The sequence below is a fragment of the Drosophila nasuta genome, chromosome 2R (genome assembly GCF_023558535.2).
Source record: "Drosophila nasuta strain 15112-1781.00 chromosome 2R, ASM2355853v1, whole genome shotgun sequence".
NCBI lineage: Eukaryota > Metazoa > Arthropoda > Insecta > Diptera > Drosophilidae > Drosophila > Drosophila nasuta.
The window spans coordinates 30,066,069-30,085,542 of record NC_083456.1 but is presented as its reverse complement, the minus strand read 5'-3'; the positions used below and the strand labels follow the sequence as shown (position 1 = coordinate 30,085,542).

Genomic DNA, 19,474 nt, shown 5'->3' with positions numbered 1-19,474 from the left:
TCATAAAAGTCAACTCTGAACAACAATAAACGATATACGGAACAAAATAGAACAATGAAAAAGAAATCTCTAGTTATCTGTTCAAAAAAATGAACAACCAAACTTGTTTCGTAAATTAAAAGAGACAGAACAATTATTAGTCTACTCTCTTACCATTATTTTTCCTGATTAAATGCTAGACTAGCTTTACCAGGCTGTAATAAAGAGCATCACAGATGCTCGAAGCACATTTTTTGAAGCCGATTACTTTGGCTTGCAAGTGCAGAGCACTTGTAATGTGCAGCTCACTCGTTGTGTAAGGTTGCAATAAAGCACAGTAGGCTGGCTCAACTTAACCCCTTGGCATTTTCAGATCATGAAAGCCAATGGCAAGCAAACAAAGAGCAAGTGTACCGAAACACTCACACTTGCACTCGCATTCACAATCACATTCACACTCACACTTACACATCTGCATATAGTTTCATGCATTGTCATGCTTAATAGCAGATTTGTGGGTGCTGGCAAAATGGGAAAATGGCAAGCGGGAAAGTGGAAAATGGCAAGTGGAAAGTGGCAAGTGGAGTGAAGTTGGTTGGCAGAAATTGCATAATTTATGGTCTTTATGAACATTGCGGTAAAAGATGTCGCAATACAGTGGGCGCTAAATGTCAACGGCAACGACAACGGCGGGAAATGTTCATTGGGGCATTTTATGCTTGTACATTAATTGCCAATGAACTGGCGAAAAGTGAGAGCTAATGAGACATTACGCATACGCAGCATTGTCGCAAGCGTTTAACGCATTTGTCGGCAACATTTTGCTTGATGTTCCTCTCGTTTATTTATGTGTGTTGTTGCTGAATGTGGCAAAAAATGGAATTAAGCACATTTCGTGGGTGCAAAGTGTGGCACTGCATTAAATATTTATAATATACAGACACAACCTGTTGTTGTTTTTTGTTGATGTTATTTCAACTGCTCACTGTGTTTGTTTCTCTGCGTTGCTTTTTTTTCTGTACTTTTTTTTTTGCATTCAAGTTGCTTCAGGCTGTTTTTTCTAGCAGAAGAGCATTTGGCACTTGTTGTTGTTGTTGCTGTTTCAGCTGATGTTGCTGTTGCGGATGTTGCAGCTGCTTGCCTTAACTCAATTAGCAATGCAGCTGACACACTAATTAACTGAGTTGCACGCTGAAAGCTTGTACAACTTTTGGCCAGCTGCTTGCACCTTCACACACACACATACACATGGGGAAAAGTTGATGCCCGACGACGTTTCTTGTCAACTGTCGCGACTCGGCTCTCAGTTTTCCCTGGCGTTTCTCGTAATATTGGCAAGCGCATGTGTTTGCTCAAGTACAAAATTGTGCAATTACGCAACGGCGACGCTGTCAACAAGCTGCTTGCTCCTTCACATTGCCAAGCTCACAGTTCTCAGTTCTCAGCTCTCAGTTTTGCAGTTTACAGTTCACAGTTTACAGTTTGCAGCACATGATTTTCGTCTATATAGGAGTATCGTATTTGTTTTTGCTTTCATTTTCATTTTCAGTTCCAGTTTTACTTTTGTTTTTCTGTCACCACATTGCACGCTGCAGCTGCTGAGAAAGTTTGTGGCTGCTTCTTAAGGCAATTTTACATAGTTTTCTCGCTACGTTTAAGCTCTTTCTCTCTCTTTGGCAAGGTTGCGCAAGTTGAGAAAGTGCAGCAAAGTGCAGCAGAGTTGCCACAATTTAATAACAATTGCTGGATGTAAACAAAAGTATGAACATTGTTAACGCAGCTCTTGTTGCTTAATAACATACAGTTTACAAATCATTTTGTGGTCTTAATTGAAGTAGAGATTAGCAGTGGAAGTAACTTAGTAAACTGGATTGTTGATTGAATTGACTTGAGAAATTAAATTCACTAATAAGTAAATTTTTAATTTTGAGAATATATTATTATTGCTCTTAAAATTGAATTGACTTTAAAAATAAATTGAATAATGGTTGAATTATAATGGTCAGTAAAATGGACTTTAGTAGTTTAACTCAATAATAAGTAAATGTTCCATGTTGAGAATAGATTATTATTGCTCTTAAAATTGACTTCAGTATTTAAGCTAAATGAAAAGTAAATTTTCAAAATTTTGTCTAGAATATTATTGTGCTATAAATTGCACTTAGTAACTAAACTCAATAATATGTAAATTGACAAGTTTTAGCTGAATTATTATTGGCTAAATTGACCTAAGTATTTAAGAAAATAAAATGTGAATGAGAAATTTTACTAGGTTATGATTGGCCATTAAATTGAATTTAGTAATTAAACTCAATAATATGCAAATTGGCTAGTTTTGACTGGATTATTATTGGTATTAGAAGTGACTTAAGTATTTGAAAAAATAAAATGTAAATAAGAAATTTTGCTAGAATTATGTTGTCCATTAAATTTACTTTAATTTGACAAATTATTGACTAGATTGTTATTGTCTTTTAAATTGATTTTGGTAATTAAATTCCATTATCAGATAAGAGTGAAAATGCTTCAACTAAATGATAGTCTTGTGCAAATGCTAAAGTCAAACTTATTTGCCCATTTTTTTTGAATATTTGTAGTTTTATCTTTAAGTTATAAGATTAAGTTTCGCTGTTCAATCTTCATCAGCTGTCAAGCTAACTTTCTTAGACCATAAGTCAAATGCTTCTCACAGCCTGTTAGCGACTGAAAATCAGGGAAATGTTAAAAAACAAAAGATTTTCTTTACACCAAACAATTGCGATCACGCTGTAAGCCAAGCGTTGTTTTCGAAACAATTTCCTTGCCCGTTTTTTTAAATTTGAAAAATTTGCATAGCAATTCAATAAGGTTTTTGCTCTGCTTTTTCTGATGCCATGCAAACGCATTTCCGTTGAATTTTTTTCTTATACAAACACACTCACACACACAGCACTGACATAATCCTAATGCATTTCTATGCAAATAACACAACACGCATACGCCACGTGTGACATGTGCTGATTGCATTCGAGTTCTGCGGCATGTAACGAGTGTCGCCGTCAACTGCCACGCCCCCATGTGGGTCTGCCTACTGTTTTTGTGCCGTGCAATGTGGCCATATCAATTTATTTACCAAACCTGGCCATTTATTTCAAATGTGCAACAAAAGAAAAACCCAAAAAAATGTACTAAAATAAACTAAATCAAATGCTAGGCAAGGAAAAGTGCAGCACATGGAATTTATTTCATTTACGCTTGAAATTTTATGTGCACGATGAGGTTTCCACTGTGACCGTTTTTCCGGCTCGCATTATTTCGATTTTTCAGTTTTCCAAGCGAACATTTTTTGTTTGTTATTTTTTTGGGTTGCTTTTAGCATTTGAATTTTTCTATATTTTTCTGTGTGTGTGTTGATTGTAAATAACATAGCTCGGTTGACCAAACTGGCTGCAATGTTTGTGCACTTTGTTGCCACACCCACACAAACACACATACACACACACACCTACACACATATAAATAAGCACACCCATAGTGTTATGCACACTAACTAACTTACACAACGTGCGGCAATTTAAATTTTGAGCACCACATGAATATTTAAATGCATAAAATGAAAAAGCACAAATGCAAATAGTCCTGAGTGTGTGTGTGTGTGCATAAGCATATGCAAAGTGCAGACAGCTGGCGTTAAGTATGCGCTTTTTACCTACCGTGCACAGAGATGGCCACAGAATGCGCCTTCCCATTGGCCTTGACAAGCGCACAGAAAAAGCAATGCAATGAGTCGAGTCGAGTCGAGGCAAAAGCACAACCACAATGCCAAGTGCACTCGGTTTTATGCCTATCTTATCTTTTTTTGTTTAATAATTGCACACAACAATTACGCATGATATTTGCTGCTGCTTTAACTTTTGTAATAAATCAACCTCTTTCATTTTTTTGTTGAGCTTAGTAAATCTCAAACTACTTTTAAGTTTGCTAAGTAGATTATAAGTACTTCCAGTTGATATAGTTTGCACTAAATCAACCCATATCACAGTAGCTTAGCGTACCCTAATCGCGTGCTTAAACCCCTGCTCATAAATGCTAACTGAAACTGAAACTATATGTATGAGCAAGTTCTCTCTGGGGTCCAACGTGTGGTGTCAGTGCTTGAACACATGTTCCATTAAGCTGTCATTAAAAATGCTTTAAAACTGTAACCGAAAATGGGACCCCAAATACCAAAAGCAACTCGCATTAATACTGCCATGAGCAAAAGTTAAATTTCTCAACTTAAATATTTATGCACTCACACACAAACAGAGATGTATGGTATACTATATAGTGAAAGCTGGGACAGGGAGACATTAAAATAAAGTTATAATTCACTTAACGTTCCAGCTGGCAACTGTGCTGAAAGATATGCGCCATAATATTATATAAAAAAAACACTAAGAATTCAGCCTGCAAAGTGAGGAGTGAAAACATACTCTGCACACGCAGCGTATACTTAATTTTTGAAAAAAAAAACGTAACATTTGCAGGCTAAGCTTGAAATTGGGGGAATAAATGGTTGAAAAGTCAACATTTCAACGTATTAAAGTGCAAGAAGAGACAAAACGTAGTAAAGAGATGCCCTGTATATGCGGCGTATACGTAATATTAAAGGTAACTTTTTTCAACTTAGAGGAAATAGTTAATTTTATGGTATTTGCTGCGTATACTTCATATTAAAGAACTAGAAAAATATCGAGTTTATATATTTCAGAGTAAATAGTTACCATTTTTGGTTAATGATGCGTATACTTGATATTGAAAGAGCTAGGAAAATATCGAATTTAGATAACTATTCATATAAATGATACTATTTTGGGAATAACTAGCAATAAAGACAACTTGTATGGTATATTAAGTATACGTAAGTCAACTCGTTGAAAATATCAAGTATACGCAAGTGTGCAACACGCCTTCTACCATTAAATTCTAGGGTAAAACTGCACATAGACCTCACTTGATGGCACTCTGCTCTTATCAATGGGCGACACGCAGCCAAGTAACAGTTTGTTAATTATGCAAGTGAATATTAAGTTAATTATACATTTGAATGCGTGCGCCAGACCTTGCAGCACACACTTAAACACACATAGCGAGCAAATATGTATCAGAGCTTGTTTTCGTTATGCGACGCTGTTCACTAGACAAACTTTTTGTTGTCTATTGGAATGCAATTAAAGTTTCAAATTGCATCTGTCGCCATATTCTTGCAATTTGCATAATACAAGCGATAAAAAAAATCGCTGTGCGAAACTTTTGCTTTTGCTTTTGCGAAAGTAGTTTAAATTGATTGACTCTTTGTCAACAGTTGTTGCTATTGTTGTTCTCAACTACTTTGTATCGCAATCGCAATCACAGTGAGTCCCCAAGCTACTAGAGAGATGCTCGTAGATTTCGTTTTGTATTTGAATGCGATACAAGTCGAAAGTGATATTCAAAGCACAGAGCTGATGCAATCAATTTTGGCATATGGCTACCCAAAGGCTCCGTAAGACACTTAGGCACCTTTTATGGTCTCAAGTCCATTAGCTGTCACTTAGCGTAAAACAAATCATAAATAAAATGCGCCTCGGACATGACAACCAATTGACTATGCCAGGCGAGAGCTCAAGCTAATTATGTTATCATAAAAAGCAGCTCACAACGAAGAAGTCTGCTCGCTTCTTAGATACTCTGTAGTCAATTTCATAAATGTTTGCTATGAACAAGTTGATATGCCTCAGCTGCTTGTGGTCATGGCATAATGATATTGCTAAGTCAAATGAAGGAGCTGTTTGGCAAAGTCTGAGCCTGGCACATAACGTTAATTGTTAAACACTCGAGATTAATGTCAGTGCCTCAGAGAAATCTATGAGCTGAGAATAAGAGACAGAAAGAGAGAGAGCTCTTTATTTTTAGTATGAGCATAAGTCTCTGGAAATATGTGAAGCTCGATGTCTGGTCAACAGCCGTGTTTATTGGCTATTTATGGACAGAGATGTTGCCCCATTATTCATAAAAATGTTTGACCAAAATGCGCACGCACATCCCAACAGGAATTACTCTTACATTTATTTCTCTCTGCTCTTCTTTTACCATCATGTGTGCCTGTGTGTGTGTGTGTGTGTGCATAAATCAGAGAAAGTGAGTGTGGCCTCCGTTTACCCAACTAAGCGGCCATCAGGGTACGAACTTCTCTTTCCTCCTGACTTTTACGGCACAGTTGGTGTCTGTGTGTCCAAAGCCCGCTGACCATTCGGGACTTCCCAACTGGCTCACGTACCGAAAGTTGAGAGGCTGGTTTAAGAAATTTATGATGTGGTATACACAAAAAAAGAAGCAGGAAAATAAAGAAAATAAAACAAAGCATAGGTATTTGTTATAGGCCGTTTGCCTGGTCAGCAATTAGTTTTTTTTTGTTGCTCTCTATTTCCTGAAACCAGACAAATTAAACTAAGGCAAAAAGCATATCAAATAAATGTGTGTGATAAATCAACTGTTGAGAGATAACTCAAAGGCTATTCGAGTATATTTGATTAGGCTTATCTATCTAAAAGACTTTAAGAGCGAGTGAAATGGTATTTCATTTATATTTTGATTCAATTCCCACAATGGCAGCGATAATATCTTAAATAAGTGATTCATCAATTTCATTTAGATGGCAGGATATTGTTCGGAAGTGGTTTGTCTCTATTAAGATATCTTCAAGTGGAGAACAAGAAAAAATGCGGAAATTAATAAAGAAGTTTAAGAATTTTATTTGTTTCTTGTGCTCAAGATAAAACGCATTTTATGCACAGAAATTCTATTAGCTTATTTTTATTGTGATGCAGCCTCTAAACTTTTGATTGGCTGCCTATCTGGAGCAATCTTCGATTTGCCCTTAAGCAGTGAAATTGAACTCAACTCAAGCTATCTTTAAGACTATTAAAGCTCAAGATTTTGAATTTTGCAATTCGATTTTGGGTGTGGCAATCACTTTGCTTGCCTCTTTGCCCCTTTTTGCCAACATCACGTTTGTTTTTTGCCCTGTTTTATTATGCGTTCTGCGGTTCTTGGTTTTTTTTTTTTGTGTGTCAGAGTGTGAGCATGTAGTAGAAGCTGCTTTAACTGCTTGGCTGACTGATTTTATTAGCTGGCAATGCGAGAGAGTTTGCTCGCTCTCTCTGTCCCATTTCTCCTACTCCTGCTCCACTTGAGACTCGCAGCTGCTGTTGTCCTGGCTGGCAGCATTTGTTGTCCATATAGTTATGACGTCTGGAATTGGGTTTTGTTATCGCTCGCCTGTTTGGCTAGCAAATTTACATTTTTCCCTGGCATTCTTCGCTTTCTTTAGCACACATTTTGTCGTGGCTTTGTTTGTGCCATTTCGCTTTAGATATTCAGCTGCTGCTATTGTCGTTGTTGTTATTTTATAACTTTGTTTTTATACAATTTCTCAACTGATGTCACATAATTTACAATTTTTGCTTTGCCGGGAGGGTCAACAAACTTGCCAAACGACCAGAAATAGCAAATACTTAAGTTTATACGACAGCTTAAGCAACTAGTTTACTGCACTCACATACACATTCATACATATGTGTATTCATATCGAGTGTGTAAACAGAGGACAGTTCGAACTGAGTGTTAGTCAGTGTCTGTTTGAGTTTGGACGACGCTTTAACGCCTGTTTGTATGCCAATAAACATTTAATTTTATGAGCTGTGTCGCTCGCTCGAACTGCTGTCTAATTAATTAATAAGGCTGGCAATGACTGTGTCTCTCTTTTCGATATCACTTCATTTTGTTTGCCTGTCAGATGTTTATCTTAGCTGTTTAATCTTTAATTGATTGCACGCAGCTGATGGCAGCAGGCAGCTGCTTTAAACGCATTAACTATGCGAGGCGATGCGAAGCAATGCGATGCGATGCGAGACGATGTCAGACTAGCCTTTGGTCCTGTTGGTCATGAGATTAGCTCTTGCCACCTAATTAAATCTCAAATGCAGCAGCGCAACAATCTAATGGCCGTGTGTGCTGTTTGTTCTGCTGTCAACAATTGCGCAAATACGCACAGTTTGTAGATACGCCCACAAACACACACACACCCTCACACACACAGCTGTACACGGTCGACTGGGGCTCAACGTTAATCATAATAATGTCACCACTAATTGCATTGCGTATACGCACACGTGTACACGCTGACTTGACTACGACTGCTACGGCTGCTTGTTTGCCGGCAGCTTTATCCCAACGGAGCGAGAGAGAGAGAGAGAGACAGAGAGGGAGAGTGAGAGAGAGAGAGAGAGAGAGCGTAGCTTGGCATCTTAATAACCGGCTCATAATTTGGCATTAGGTGGGCGCTTCCGACCCCTTGAGATCGCATTTAACATTATGCAGCTTTGTCTGGATAATAAGTTATTTAAGCAGCTTGCAATCGGATTGTCAATACATTATTTGCGCTTAAATAGTCTTATTGATTGCGTTAAATTGTTCAAGTTTTAAACAAACGCCATTTCGTATTTTCAATTTCAATTTCACAGTGGTTCATTATGTCTGTCATTAATGTCTGTCAGTTGTTGGGCTGAGCAAAGAAAAGCAATTTAATGCAAATTAATGCAGACAGTTTCATTTTCGCAGCATTGCGAATTATCAGCTATTAAATCGACAGAGTTGAAGTTGTAGTAGGTGGGAAGAAGGTGGAAAGAAAGAAAACTTACCGCCAACATAGATGTCAACCTGCGTCCAATTCAACTTGCTGGCAATACTGCGCACGGCCAGGGAAATTGCCTCGAATGATGGCAGAAAATTGCTCGAGATCTGTAAAATAAGATATGGCAAATGTTAAAAAGCGAAAGAAAAGGAAACGAACATAGAATATAAACCCCACTAGCTAGCTAGCTAGCTGTCAGTGTAAGCCATTTTAATTTTTTTTCTTTTGCTACTGCTCTTTTTATACCCGCTACCCAAAGGGTAGGAGGGTATTATAACTTTGTGCCGGCAGGAAGTGTATGTAACAGACAGAAGAAGGCATCTCCGACCCTATAAAGTAAATATATTTTTGATCAGCGTCAACAGCCGAGACGATCTAGCCATGTCCGTCTGTCCGTCTGTCCGTATGAACACCTAGATCTCAGAGACTATAAGAGATAGAGATATAATTTTTTCGACAGTCTTGTTCTATTTGCACGCAGATCAAGTTTACTTAAACTTTTTGACATGCCCACTTTCCCCCGCAAATCGATATTTCGATAATTTGAAGCTAGAAATTAATCGATAATCGATAATAGAGTCTGAACTTTTGGTGCAGACAATGATAACTATAATTTTGAAGATTCCTGAAAATTGTGTTGCAATTCGATAAAAATTGAAGATATTATATATAATATAAATTTTGTATGGGCAAAACCGCCTACTTTCTACTGGGGTTAGTTTCTTTGAAAATCTGGTATATTTTGCATATAAATGGTCTATTTTGAATGTAGCAATACAAAAATATACCAATTATAGTCTTTGGTATATTTTTATACATGGTATATTTTGAATCTAGTACTATATAAATATACCAAATACAGGTATATTTTTATTTGTTTTCTGGTATATTAATTTGGTATATTTTAAAATTATTAACGCACTGTTTTGTATTTATTGAAAGTGGATAGCGGGTATCTAAAAATCGAGCACACTCGGCTGTAGCTTTCTTACTTTTTTTATTGTTGCTTCGTCCAACATTTGTTGGCATTTTCGTTTTCGTTTGCGTTTTCGTTGTACCTTTTGTCTGATTAGAAGCGTGGAAATGTAAAGCTAAATAATGGTAGTTTCGCTGTTTGTTAAACTTAAACAAATTAAATGCTTAAGCGCAGGAAGCGAGAGAGACAACGAATTGTGTCTATAATAAAAATAAATTATGATTAGAAGGAAGAGATTTCATTTATTTTTAGCTTTCACTTAATGGTAATTTACGTATTGACTAAACTTTGACCTGAAAAACACAATGAACGAATTTGAGTTTAATATAAAACCGAAAATTATGTTGGCCCTGAGTTATTTACGAGCCTTGTCAGACGGTCAAATCGACCACATTACTACTCTAGACAATTCAATCAGGTTTAATCAAAGCATTAGACTCCGATGTGAATTATGTTATGTGGTTGGGTTCTACGTTCTGCGCTATGTGCAACTCGGGGCGTATACGCAACGAGCAACACACAACAAAGTTCAATCAATAATCAAGCTGCTCTCCCCAACCCGCCCTACACTCAAAATATTATCGTGCTCAGGCATAAAAAGGTCTCTGCCCGTTGTTGTTGTTGTTGTTGCTGGCGTTGAGAGTGAAAAAATATTCGATATTGTATTGGCATTGATGAGGGGCCAACTTTTTGGGTGTTGCGTTTGGGTTTGAGTGTTGGTGAATGGCCAAGCCAAGGGGCCAGCACGTAGCTTTAAGTTATTTGGTACCTTTTTGACCTTTTTTTTTCGTTCGGACTGTTTCTCACATTTTTGTTTGGAGTCATTTGTTGGTCTGATTTGAGTTTGCGCCCTGGACAGCGAGCCCAAGTTCTCGGTTGTTGTCTAGCTGCCTGGATGACTGACTGACTGGCTGACTGAATGCTTCGCTGCCGTCTTCTCTGCTCTTTTCCCCTCCTCCCGCTTGGTCGCTTCATTATTTTGGCAGACGAAATAAATTGAAAAACGTTTGAAATACGTTTAGGCAGCTCTCTCAACGGCAGCACATACAATTTTCTACAAAATTGAATTTTAAACTCGGCAACGGGAACAACGGAAGCAATCAGCTTGCCCAGTTCTTGCGAGGAGGGGGGGAATTGAGGGGGAGCTGAGACTGATGTGATTAGGCAATGATTTGCCATTTTTGTATACTTGGCCGTTCTTTTCGTTTCTTTTCATATTTTTGTGTAAATTATGACACATAAATAAGAAAGGCACAATGGCGATTACTTTTGCGTTGTTGTGCAACAGTGCGTATACTTAATAAGAGGGACATCAAAATTAATGCTATTGATTTGCGAGTGAGAAGACGGCAGCACTTACAGTGCATTAAACCTATTCATAACTTTTAAAGAGGGTTTAACGAATGTGTCAGGCGATTGCTTAACACATTTTTTTGTTGGCAAGAAATGCTGTAATTAATTTTTGGAGTATTTACGTAACTTACTCGCATCGATGCGAGAAATAAATGGAAACGCATTACGAAGTGCAACACACACTTGGCATCAGAGTGCATTTTCGATGTCTATTGACACAACGTGACCAGCCATAGCAATTGCAGCATTTACTCCCAACTGCACTTGAGGCATTTTTTGGGTGGAATTGTCTTTTAGTTTTATTGTCACTCGCTTTCGCCTTCGCTTTCGCCATCGCCTTCGTTCTCGCCTTGGACTTGGCAATCGCATTTGCGCTGCCACTTTGTTTTATTGTTGTACACTTTGTTAAACATTCAATCAATTTAATTAATTGCCACATAGAAAATGCTAAGCCAAATGAGAATGAAATCGACTCGAATTTGTATTGTATTCTTTTCTCTTTTTTTTTTTTGTTGTGCTGCGGGAAATGAGTTTCCGTTGCCATCGCTTCGTTTCCTGCTGGCTTTCTTTTTTTTTTTTTTGCTTTGGCACAGGTGAATCGTTTGCTAAGCAGCCAAAATCCCATGCAAAGAAGGGCCAAGAAGCGTGCCGTAGAATCAACATTAATCACAGCTCAGCAAATATTTGACATTTGTTTGCTCCCTAGGATTCCGCCAGGGAAGCAACGTTCGTCCCTTGCAACGTTGCCCATGGCGTATTCTTATTCTCAAGTTGACCCCCAAGCAGCGTCACTTATTTGCCTCCCTATCATCCTTTCTCCTGCTCCTCTCTCTCTCTTTTTTTTGTTACATTCTTTTGCCTTATTCTTGCGGCAGCTTTTGCATATTTATTCACATGTTAATAATTTAGTTTAAACACCCTCCGCATATTTATAGGAAATTTAAGTTGTTGTCCACAAATTTCTTTTGTATTATTTGCTGAGGGTATTTTTATGCTTTGTGGCAGGCATAACTTAAAGGCTTTGGGTATTGATTGAAATAATTATAAATGTAACCTAAAGACAATGGAACTTAAAGAAAAAAGTCACATCAACTTGAAAATATAAATGTCTTCAGCTTTGTGTTAGATATAACTTAAAGGCTTTGGCTACTGATTGAAATAATTATAAATGTGACTTCAAGACAACTTGAATTTCATTTTTCCAAGGAATTTAAAGAAAAAGTCACAGCAACTAATGCTTTAACTATGCGTTGAAAATATAAAATGTCTTAAAGGATGTTAATTTAAATTATTATAAAAGAAGCTCAAAGACAAATATTGATTTGCTTAAAAAAAATAATGAAAAGGTATATCAGAAATCAGCTAAAGCTTTAAATATGCGTTGAAGTTGTACAATGTTTAAAAAGTTAAATTAACGAGTCTGCTGGCTGTTCCCAAAATGTTTGTATTTACACTTTTTGCATAATATTTACCGCCGTTGCTGTTGCTGTCAATGTTGTCATCTTCAATAAGCAACAGCAGCAGCTGTCGTTTTCAGATAAAAATTAATGTGCGCCCACTTTTTTATATGCAGTCATTATTATCAATATACAATAAAAGGCAAAAGTTGTCCCGGCCACTTAATTTGCTGTCATTTAACTGAAAATAAATGGCCAAAACATGCTTCACATTAAATGTGAGCCAGTTCTTCTACATTTTGGTCAACACTTTTTGCTTTGAGCTCGTTTCTTTTCGATTTGATGAAGCACAAAATGCAGAATACTACGGGAAATAAGTGCTTTTTTATTGTGTGGCAACAAGCATTGAGGTGCCATAAAGTTACACAAAACAACAAATCGATTGAATCACAGATGCAAATCAGACACACACACATGTCATACTCTCTCTCTCTCTATGACAGCACGTGCTGCTGAGTCCAAAATTGTTTTCACTTTCGTTTAAGCACATGGCAAATTTGTGTGTGTGCTTCCGCTTCCGCTTTTCTGCTTTTGCCATGTTGTTTTGCATTACGAAATGTTTGTTTGATGTCTTTCAATGCCCTGCCAAATTGGTTTTTAATGCCAATTCACTATTCTTTCGGCTGCTTTCTTTTTCCTCTGTGTGTTTGCCACTCAGAATTCATTTTCATCATCTGCATCTGTGCAGCTTCGACTTTCGTTGAAATGTATTTGATTTTCTCTGGTAATCTATAGTTTGACTTAGGTAAACTGATATTATGTGTGTTCTCTCTTTTTCTCGTAATGTTTTGATTTGTTTGCTTTGTGTTTTGTGCTCTTGATGCCATCCCAAAAAAACATATTACATGTATAGCTTGATTTAACAAATATTTGTTGCTTCTTTCCTTACTATATTTGACTGCTTGTTAACAAGCGTCAGAGATTTTTACTTTGTCAATTTAGGCCAAAGGGCCAACAACAAAATTTTTTGTTTGCAAATTTTTTGTTGTGCCCAATTATGGAGCACACAATTGTTGCTCCCTAATGATACCTTCGTTTCATTTATGCTCGCCTCTCGCTTTATAAATAATTGAGTGGCACATAAGTGACCAAGCATTTGTGTACCTTTTTTTTTATTTTTATTATTTTAGAAGGACTACAAAAAAAGGGTTCTTCACATAATAAGCAGCCTCATTGAATTTATGATGATGATTTTGTTATGCAAATTGTCTCGTCATTGAGTGCATGAACACTCACTCGGAGAGGAGTGCAATTAGTGAACAGTCTTGAAAAATGTTGAATAAGTTTTGCACTTGTCATTCTCCAGCTAATTGCCATTTAAGACAGCTTGACATTTGGCCACGACGACCACACGCAACTGTCAACAGGCTGAGCTGAACTGAGTGAAAGCCAAGGCAAAGTCTGTTGTGGCTGCCGCTGCCTGGCATTGGCTTACGATATCAAAAGACAGACGCGAAGCAGCTGAAAATTGTCAAGGCAAAGTTATGTAAGTAGCTCGCTCGCTTGCTTTCTGCTTTGCTTGCTTGCTTTCTGGGGGTAATTGTTTGATATTAGGAATCTGATGCCAAGCCAAAGGATATCCTTTTTCGTCTGCTGCGCGTTGGCATTCATTTCACTTTAAAATTTAATGAAATTGAAGCTGTTTGTGTGACTTTTCACAAAACATTTAATTGCTTGCCACAGAGAGTGAGAGAGAGACAGAGAGAGAGAGGCGTTATCCCGGCATGGCTTATGCACACTCTTAAGCCAAGTGGCAAACACTTTGACTCTGGCAGCCACTCGCATGCATCATGGTTTGTCATCCGGGTGCTACATTAAATATGCATGCCACCATATCACATTCACATCCTCTTTGCTTTCACCTGTATGCGTGTGTGTGTGTTGAATTGATTTTCGATGCGTATCACGCAAATTAAGAACAATTTCATTTTCATTCGACTCGGCTCATGTGATTGGCATATTTGATTAGACCTCGGGCAAAGAGCAACGACGAAACCAAAAACCGAGAACGAAACAAGCCAGCAAAGCCAACGTCGGAGTCGGTTTGCCTGGCATGCCGAGCAAACACTGAAACCAATTAAATTCCATCAAAATTAACTTTCATGTGTTTTCACATTGCGTATACGCAATGCAGCCGTTGCAGCTGTTCAACTTGCTCGCCACACACTATATATAACAATTAATACATTTGCTATGCACAACGAATGACTCTTAAATTGCTATAACATTAAAAATCCATTAAATTTGATACGCAAACAGTCGGCTGTTAATATTTAAGCACACGCCCGGCTCCGAAAACAAGCTCAAAATTATTAATTCATGGACATTTTCTGTGACAGTGCAAAAACACTTTACACAACGACACCTACGACAGCAAAACTCATTAGAACTGTGATGAATTGGACACATAATATTTGACTTTCATTAATGAAATGCAATTTCTAGAATACATTAATAACTATGTTCAACATTGCTTGCGAGTGAAACGATTTGCAAATAAATTCAGCTGGCTTTTGACGCAATTTTAAGCGGGAATTTTCCAGAAAGAATTACTCTTTTTTTTAATAAGAATCAATGTCTCGTGGGTATTTATATATTAAATAAATATTCAGAACTTAGCCCACTTAGTGGCATGTCAAATCTGTTACCACAAATGCCCGCTGTGCGCATTTACCACATGTGGGACATGTCTGCTCGTGTGGTCTGTTGTTGTTGTTGCTGTTTCTTGTGTTGTTGTGTTGTTGTGGTGCAATGACCCAAGAGCTTATCGCAGCGCCACAATAAACAAACCAATTGCCAGCATTGAGCTGATGCTGGCAAACAAAGCTCCATTTGCTTTGCCATTTACTGCAAAATATTACGTATACGTAAAGTGTATGCTTGCTGTGTGTTTTCGTCTTCTTCCAGCGTCAGCGTAAGCGTCAGTTTCAGCTTACATGGCAACTGACTGCAATGAAGCGACAAAGCAAAAGGAGAGCGAGATAATGATAGAATGGTGTGGCATGACATTCTGGCAGCAGTTGCACAGCAAGTCTTTCTTATTGCCAGCATGCACACCATCCACACCACATCCTATCCATCCACACAAAGGGACATTGGACACACGAGTGCACTTAATTGTGTTTGTGTCTGGATGCGTCATAATGACCATCCGCCAACTGTCGCTGCTGCTGCACGAATGCTTCTGGAAAGTGAAAGCGGTTTAAGAATATTGTTTTAAAGTGCAGCCAATGAAGAGCGAACATTGTGCGACTATCTTTGAGAATAATGCCAAAAGTTTGTACACCCAACAGTGTTGTATATTAAGTTACAGATTAACTTGATTACATTTAGTTGCTTTCAAATAGATGAACTGTTCTGTTCTGTTCTGTTCTCTTTTCACATAGCCTATTAGTGAGTACTTCGCAATTTTCATTAAAATGCTATGCGACACTCTTTTTGTTGTTGTTCTCTGTGTGCAATAAATCTAGCCTGCAGCTTGGTCCACGCTGCCACCTGACATTGTGTAAAAATAATTACTGCAACGGGGTTCTGAATGCATGCGAGGCGACGCGAAATCGAATTACGTAATGCCAACGCAGGGGCCACACTGTAATCAACTTGCGAGAGACGCATCGGAGGGGAAATGCAGAGAAATGGGATGAAATAGCTTTGTGGGTGGGGTGGAGGAGAGAAGGGGGAGAGAGAGAGAGAGAGAGAGAGAGAGAGAGATTGTCATGGCTTGGTCAGGCGCGTAAACAGCAATCAATCATGCGAGCAAGCGAGGCTAAGCAACAACAAGGCAGCAACAACAACAAGCAGTAAATCAACAGTGGAGGAGACCGTCAACTGCTCTCAATTCGCATTGCAGATAACTCAGAATTTTAACTATTGTTTATGATTTTAATGGCTTTTTACACTATGCAACAGCAGCATTATAAATGGTGTCTGCAAATGGTGCCAAACACTTTAATTAGTTTTAAACGTTCTTTCACTTGACTTTAATTTGAAATCAGTTCATGTTCTACTTTCATCACTAAAATTGATGACCATGAAAGATGTGCAAACATTGCAAACAATATTTATATGGATTATGGTAATAGTAGTAGTATATGTCTAAACATTGTCATCGAACTATTGATGGCCATAAGCTCTCTCGGTTTAGTTTGTTTTGGTATTTATTGGCAGTTGTTGCTTCAACTCGGAAGTCATCATCGTTATCGGCCGAGCTTCCGATGTGATTGTCACTTGTCAAACTTGATTGAGTGAAAGCAAAATGTTCGGGCTCCATGACTGAGCTGGCAATTGTTAACTGCTTGACTAGCTGACTGACAGTCTGACTAACTCACTGACTGAATGATGAAGCGAAGCGAAGGCCACACAAAACGCATTGCTGCAGTTTCTCTGTTTCGATTCTCATGTGATTTGCCTTGCGAGCTGAATCTAAAGCTGAATCTGAAGATAGAGATGGAGATGGAGATGGAGCATTGCAAATTGATAGATAAATGGCAAAGTCGATCAAATTACATGCAGCGATTGCTTTTGCCTTGGCAAAGATGTGTCCCAGGGGCTTTTCTTTTTGCATTTGTTGACGCATCGGCATTAATCTTCATTAAATGTGTTTTTGCATGTTCTCGCTGGAATTAAACGCTTAGCAATATTTAGTTAATACCCGCACGCAGACAGCACGCATTATTTATTTACGTTTTGAACTCTCTCTCTCTCTCACACAATTCAAAAATGGGGTCAAACTCAATTTGCCGTATTAAGCCATTCAAGCGGCAGCAAAGCGACCAAAACAATCGTTGACTGGCCACAGAAAATTGAGCACAGAGAGAGTGGCACTTCAGATACCCTTCGTTGAACTGATGCTGCAAAAGTATCATAACTTTATTACAAACACAGCAAACCCTTTGCCTGAAGGGCAGCGAAAGCCACAAAAGTTTAACAAAATGCAGCAAAGTTACAAAATGTTGTAAATTGCATGAAATGGATATATGTGGGGTAAAAACAAAGCAAAGCAAAGCGCAAAAAATGTAAGGGAGAGAGAACTTTCCTCACTCGCTCCGCTCTGGCACTTCAAATTCAATGACCATTATGGAAAACTAAGACCGAAATGTGTTTGATGCGGGTTTCCTGTTTTGTTTGCATTTATCGTGCGTGGGTGTGAGTAAACTGTGTGTGTGTGTGTTGTGGAATGCAGCATGGCGTGGAATATTTGCTCTGCTGCACATTGGGTAAGAGCAGAGAGATAAAAGTGCTAATAAGTTCGGGGAACTTCACTTAAAAAGGATAAACAAGAGATACATTTTTTAATATGTTATGTTAACTACACTTATCAATTAATGTTCGGAAGGATAAAAAAGAGATAAACATTTTAAGAAGTTGTAAAAACTATGTTACACAAATCAATTAATGTTGAAAGGTTTATTGCATTGTTTAATCTAAAATCATTAACAACTACTTTGTTCTTTAGTTTTCTTAACAAATTCTGAAAATAAGGTATTGATTAATGTTGAAAATGGAAACTGGTTAGAAAGGGGTTTATTTCTTTGCCTTATCCTCGAATCGTTAACAACTATTTCTACTTTGTTGTCTAGTTTGATTGCTAAATTCTGAAAACTACAATTACCAAAATTAAAGCACACTGAAGAGGTTTATTTGTTTGCCTTATTATTAAATCATTATCAATAAACTGCTACTTTGTTGTCTATTCGTTTAATTCAAATTTGAATTTGCATTACTTTGCATGGCTTACTTTAAAATTTAGTTTAATTGGCAACTTAGATGAAATATGCGAAGGTTGGCTGGGAGAAAACATTATGTTATACATATGAATTAATGTTATTGTGGATTTTGATGTAAAAGGTCGATTTCTTTATCAAATCTCAAATTATTAACAAAAAACTACTTATCAATTATTGTTGGGAATGCATACTGATTTTAAAAAGGTTTATTTCTTTGCCTTATCATCAAATCGTTAACAATAAACTTGTATTTTGTTGTCTATTCTTTTAATTCAAATTTGAACTTGCTCTAGACTGGCTTGAGTCATTTTGATCTTCAGTTGAATTGGTAATTTAGATAAACTATGCAAACGTTGCGCTGAGAGACAATGCTTAATGCAAATTGGAAGCTGGCAAATTGGTTTTTCGCCCGTTACAGTTACTTATTTCACTTGGTACTGCAGTCGAACAGGGCGTATGCGCAATGACGCTTAAAGTGCGCTTTCGCTGTTGCTGTCGCTGTCGCTGTCGCTGGGTGCTTAAAGCATTCAATGTGGTGCGCGGCATTCGCAATGCGTTCTGTTTTGCTTTCAATCCCAAGGCGATTGCAGTATTTTGCAAATTTTCAATTCTCTGCGGAACAACTGAGCGACAAACTCTCGTTTCGTTCACTGTTCTCGATGCTGTCGTTGATTTAGGGCATGGCCGATGCTCGGTGGACCGTGGACCGTGGACCGTGCGGCTGTGTGGCTGTGGCCCTCGGTAGGTGTTATTGGATTCGCAGCGCATAAATATTGCACAAGGCGTATAAAAATCACAGTTAATTGCACGTTTTGTTACTTTGTAGTCCAGGGTCATCTCGGCTTTTATGTGCATGTTATTTTACGCAGCAGCTGCAGCTCAGTTTTGGCATTTACTTCATATGCATTGCATACTTTGCAGCGCATCAACTGGACTTTGCTGCCTCTGTTCTCTGTTTGTTTCGTTGTCAATTAAAAACACTTTTATCTGCTACATTGTTTTGTGTTTTGTGTGTGCACGGCATGAAACGCAACTCGTATTGAAGCTTAGCTGAACCTGAAGCTTACAACTGTGCGGATCGTCGCCTGGTTGCGGTTTAATGGCCATGTGTGTCCATGTACGTGTATGTGTGTGAGCGTGGGTGTTGTTAGCACTTAAATACTTACATGCGCTTAGTTTACTGCAGTTTACTTTTATGTGCTTCCACTGGCAATTTAAAAAAACGCAACTTTAAACCCTGTGAAACACTCTTTTTCCAGAAAAGTGCCTCTCTATTTGTCGAGTGCAC

The 19,474-nt window shown here is 37.9% G+C and overlaps 1 protein-coding gene across 1 annotated transcript in view; it reads right to left on the bottom strand.

Annotated features, from left to right (window-relative positions):
* LOC132786899 (uncharacterized) overlaps positions 1–19,474 on the bottom strand; it is a 69,777-nt gene that overhangs the window by 14,865 nt on the left and 35,438 nt on the right. Inside the window, 1 exon segment of the mRNA XM_060793626.1 lies at positions 8,682–8,781. Coding sequence (XP_060649609.1) covers positions 8,682–8,781 — 100 coding nt within the window.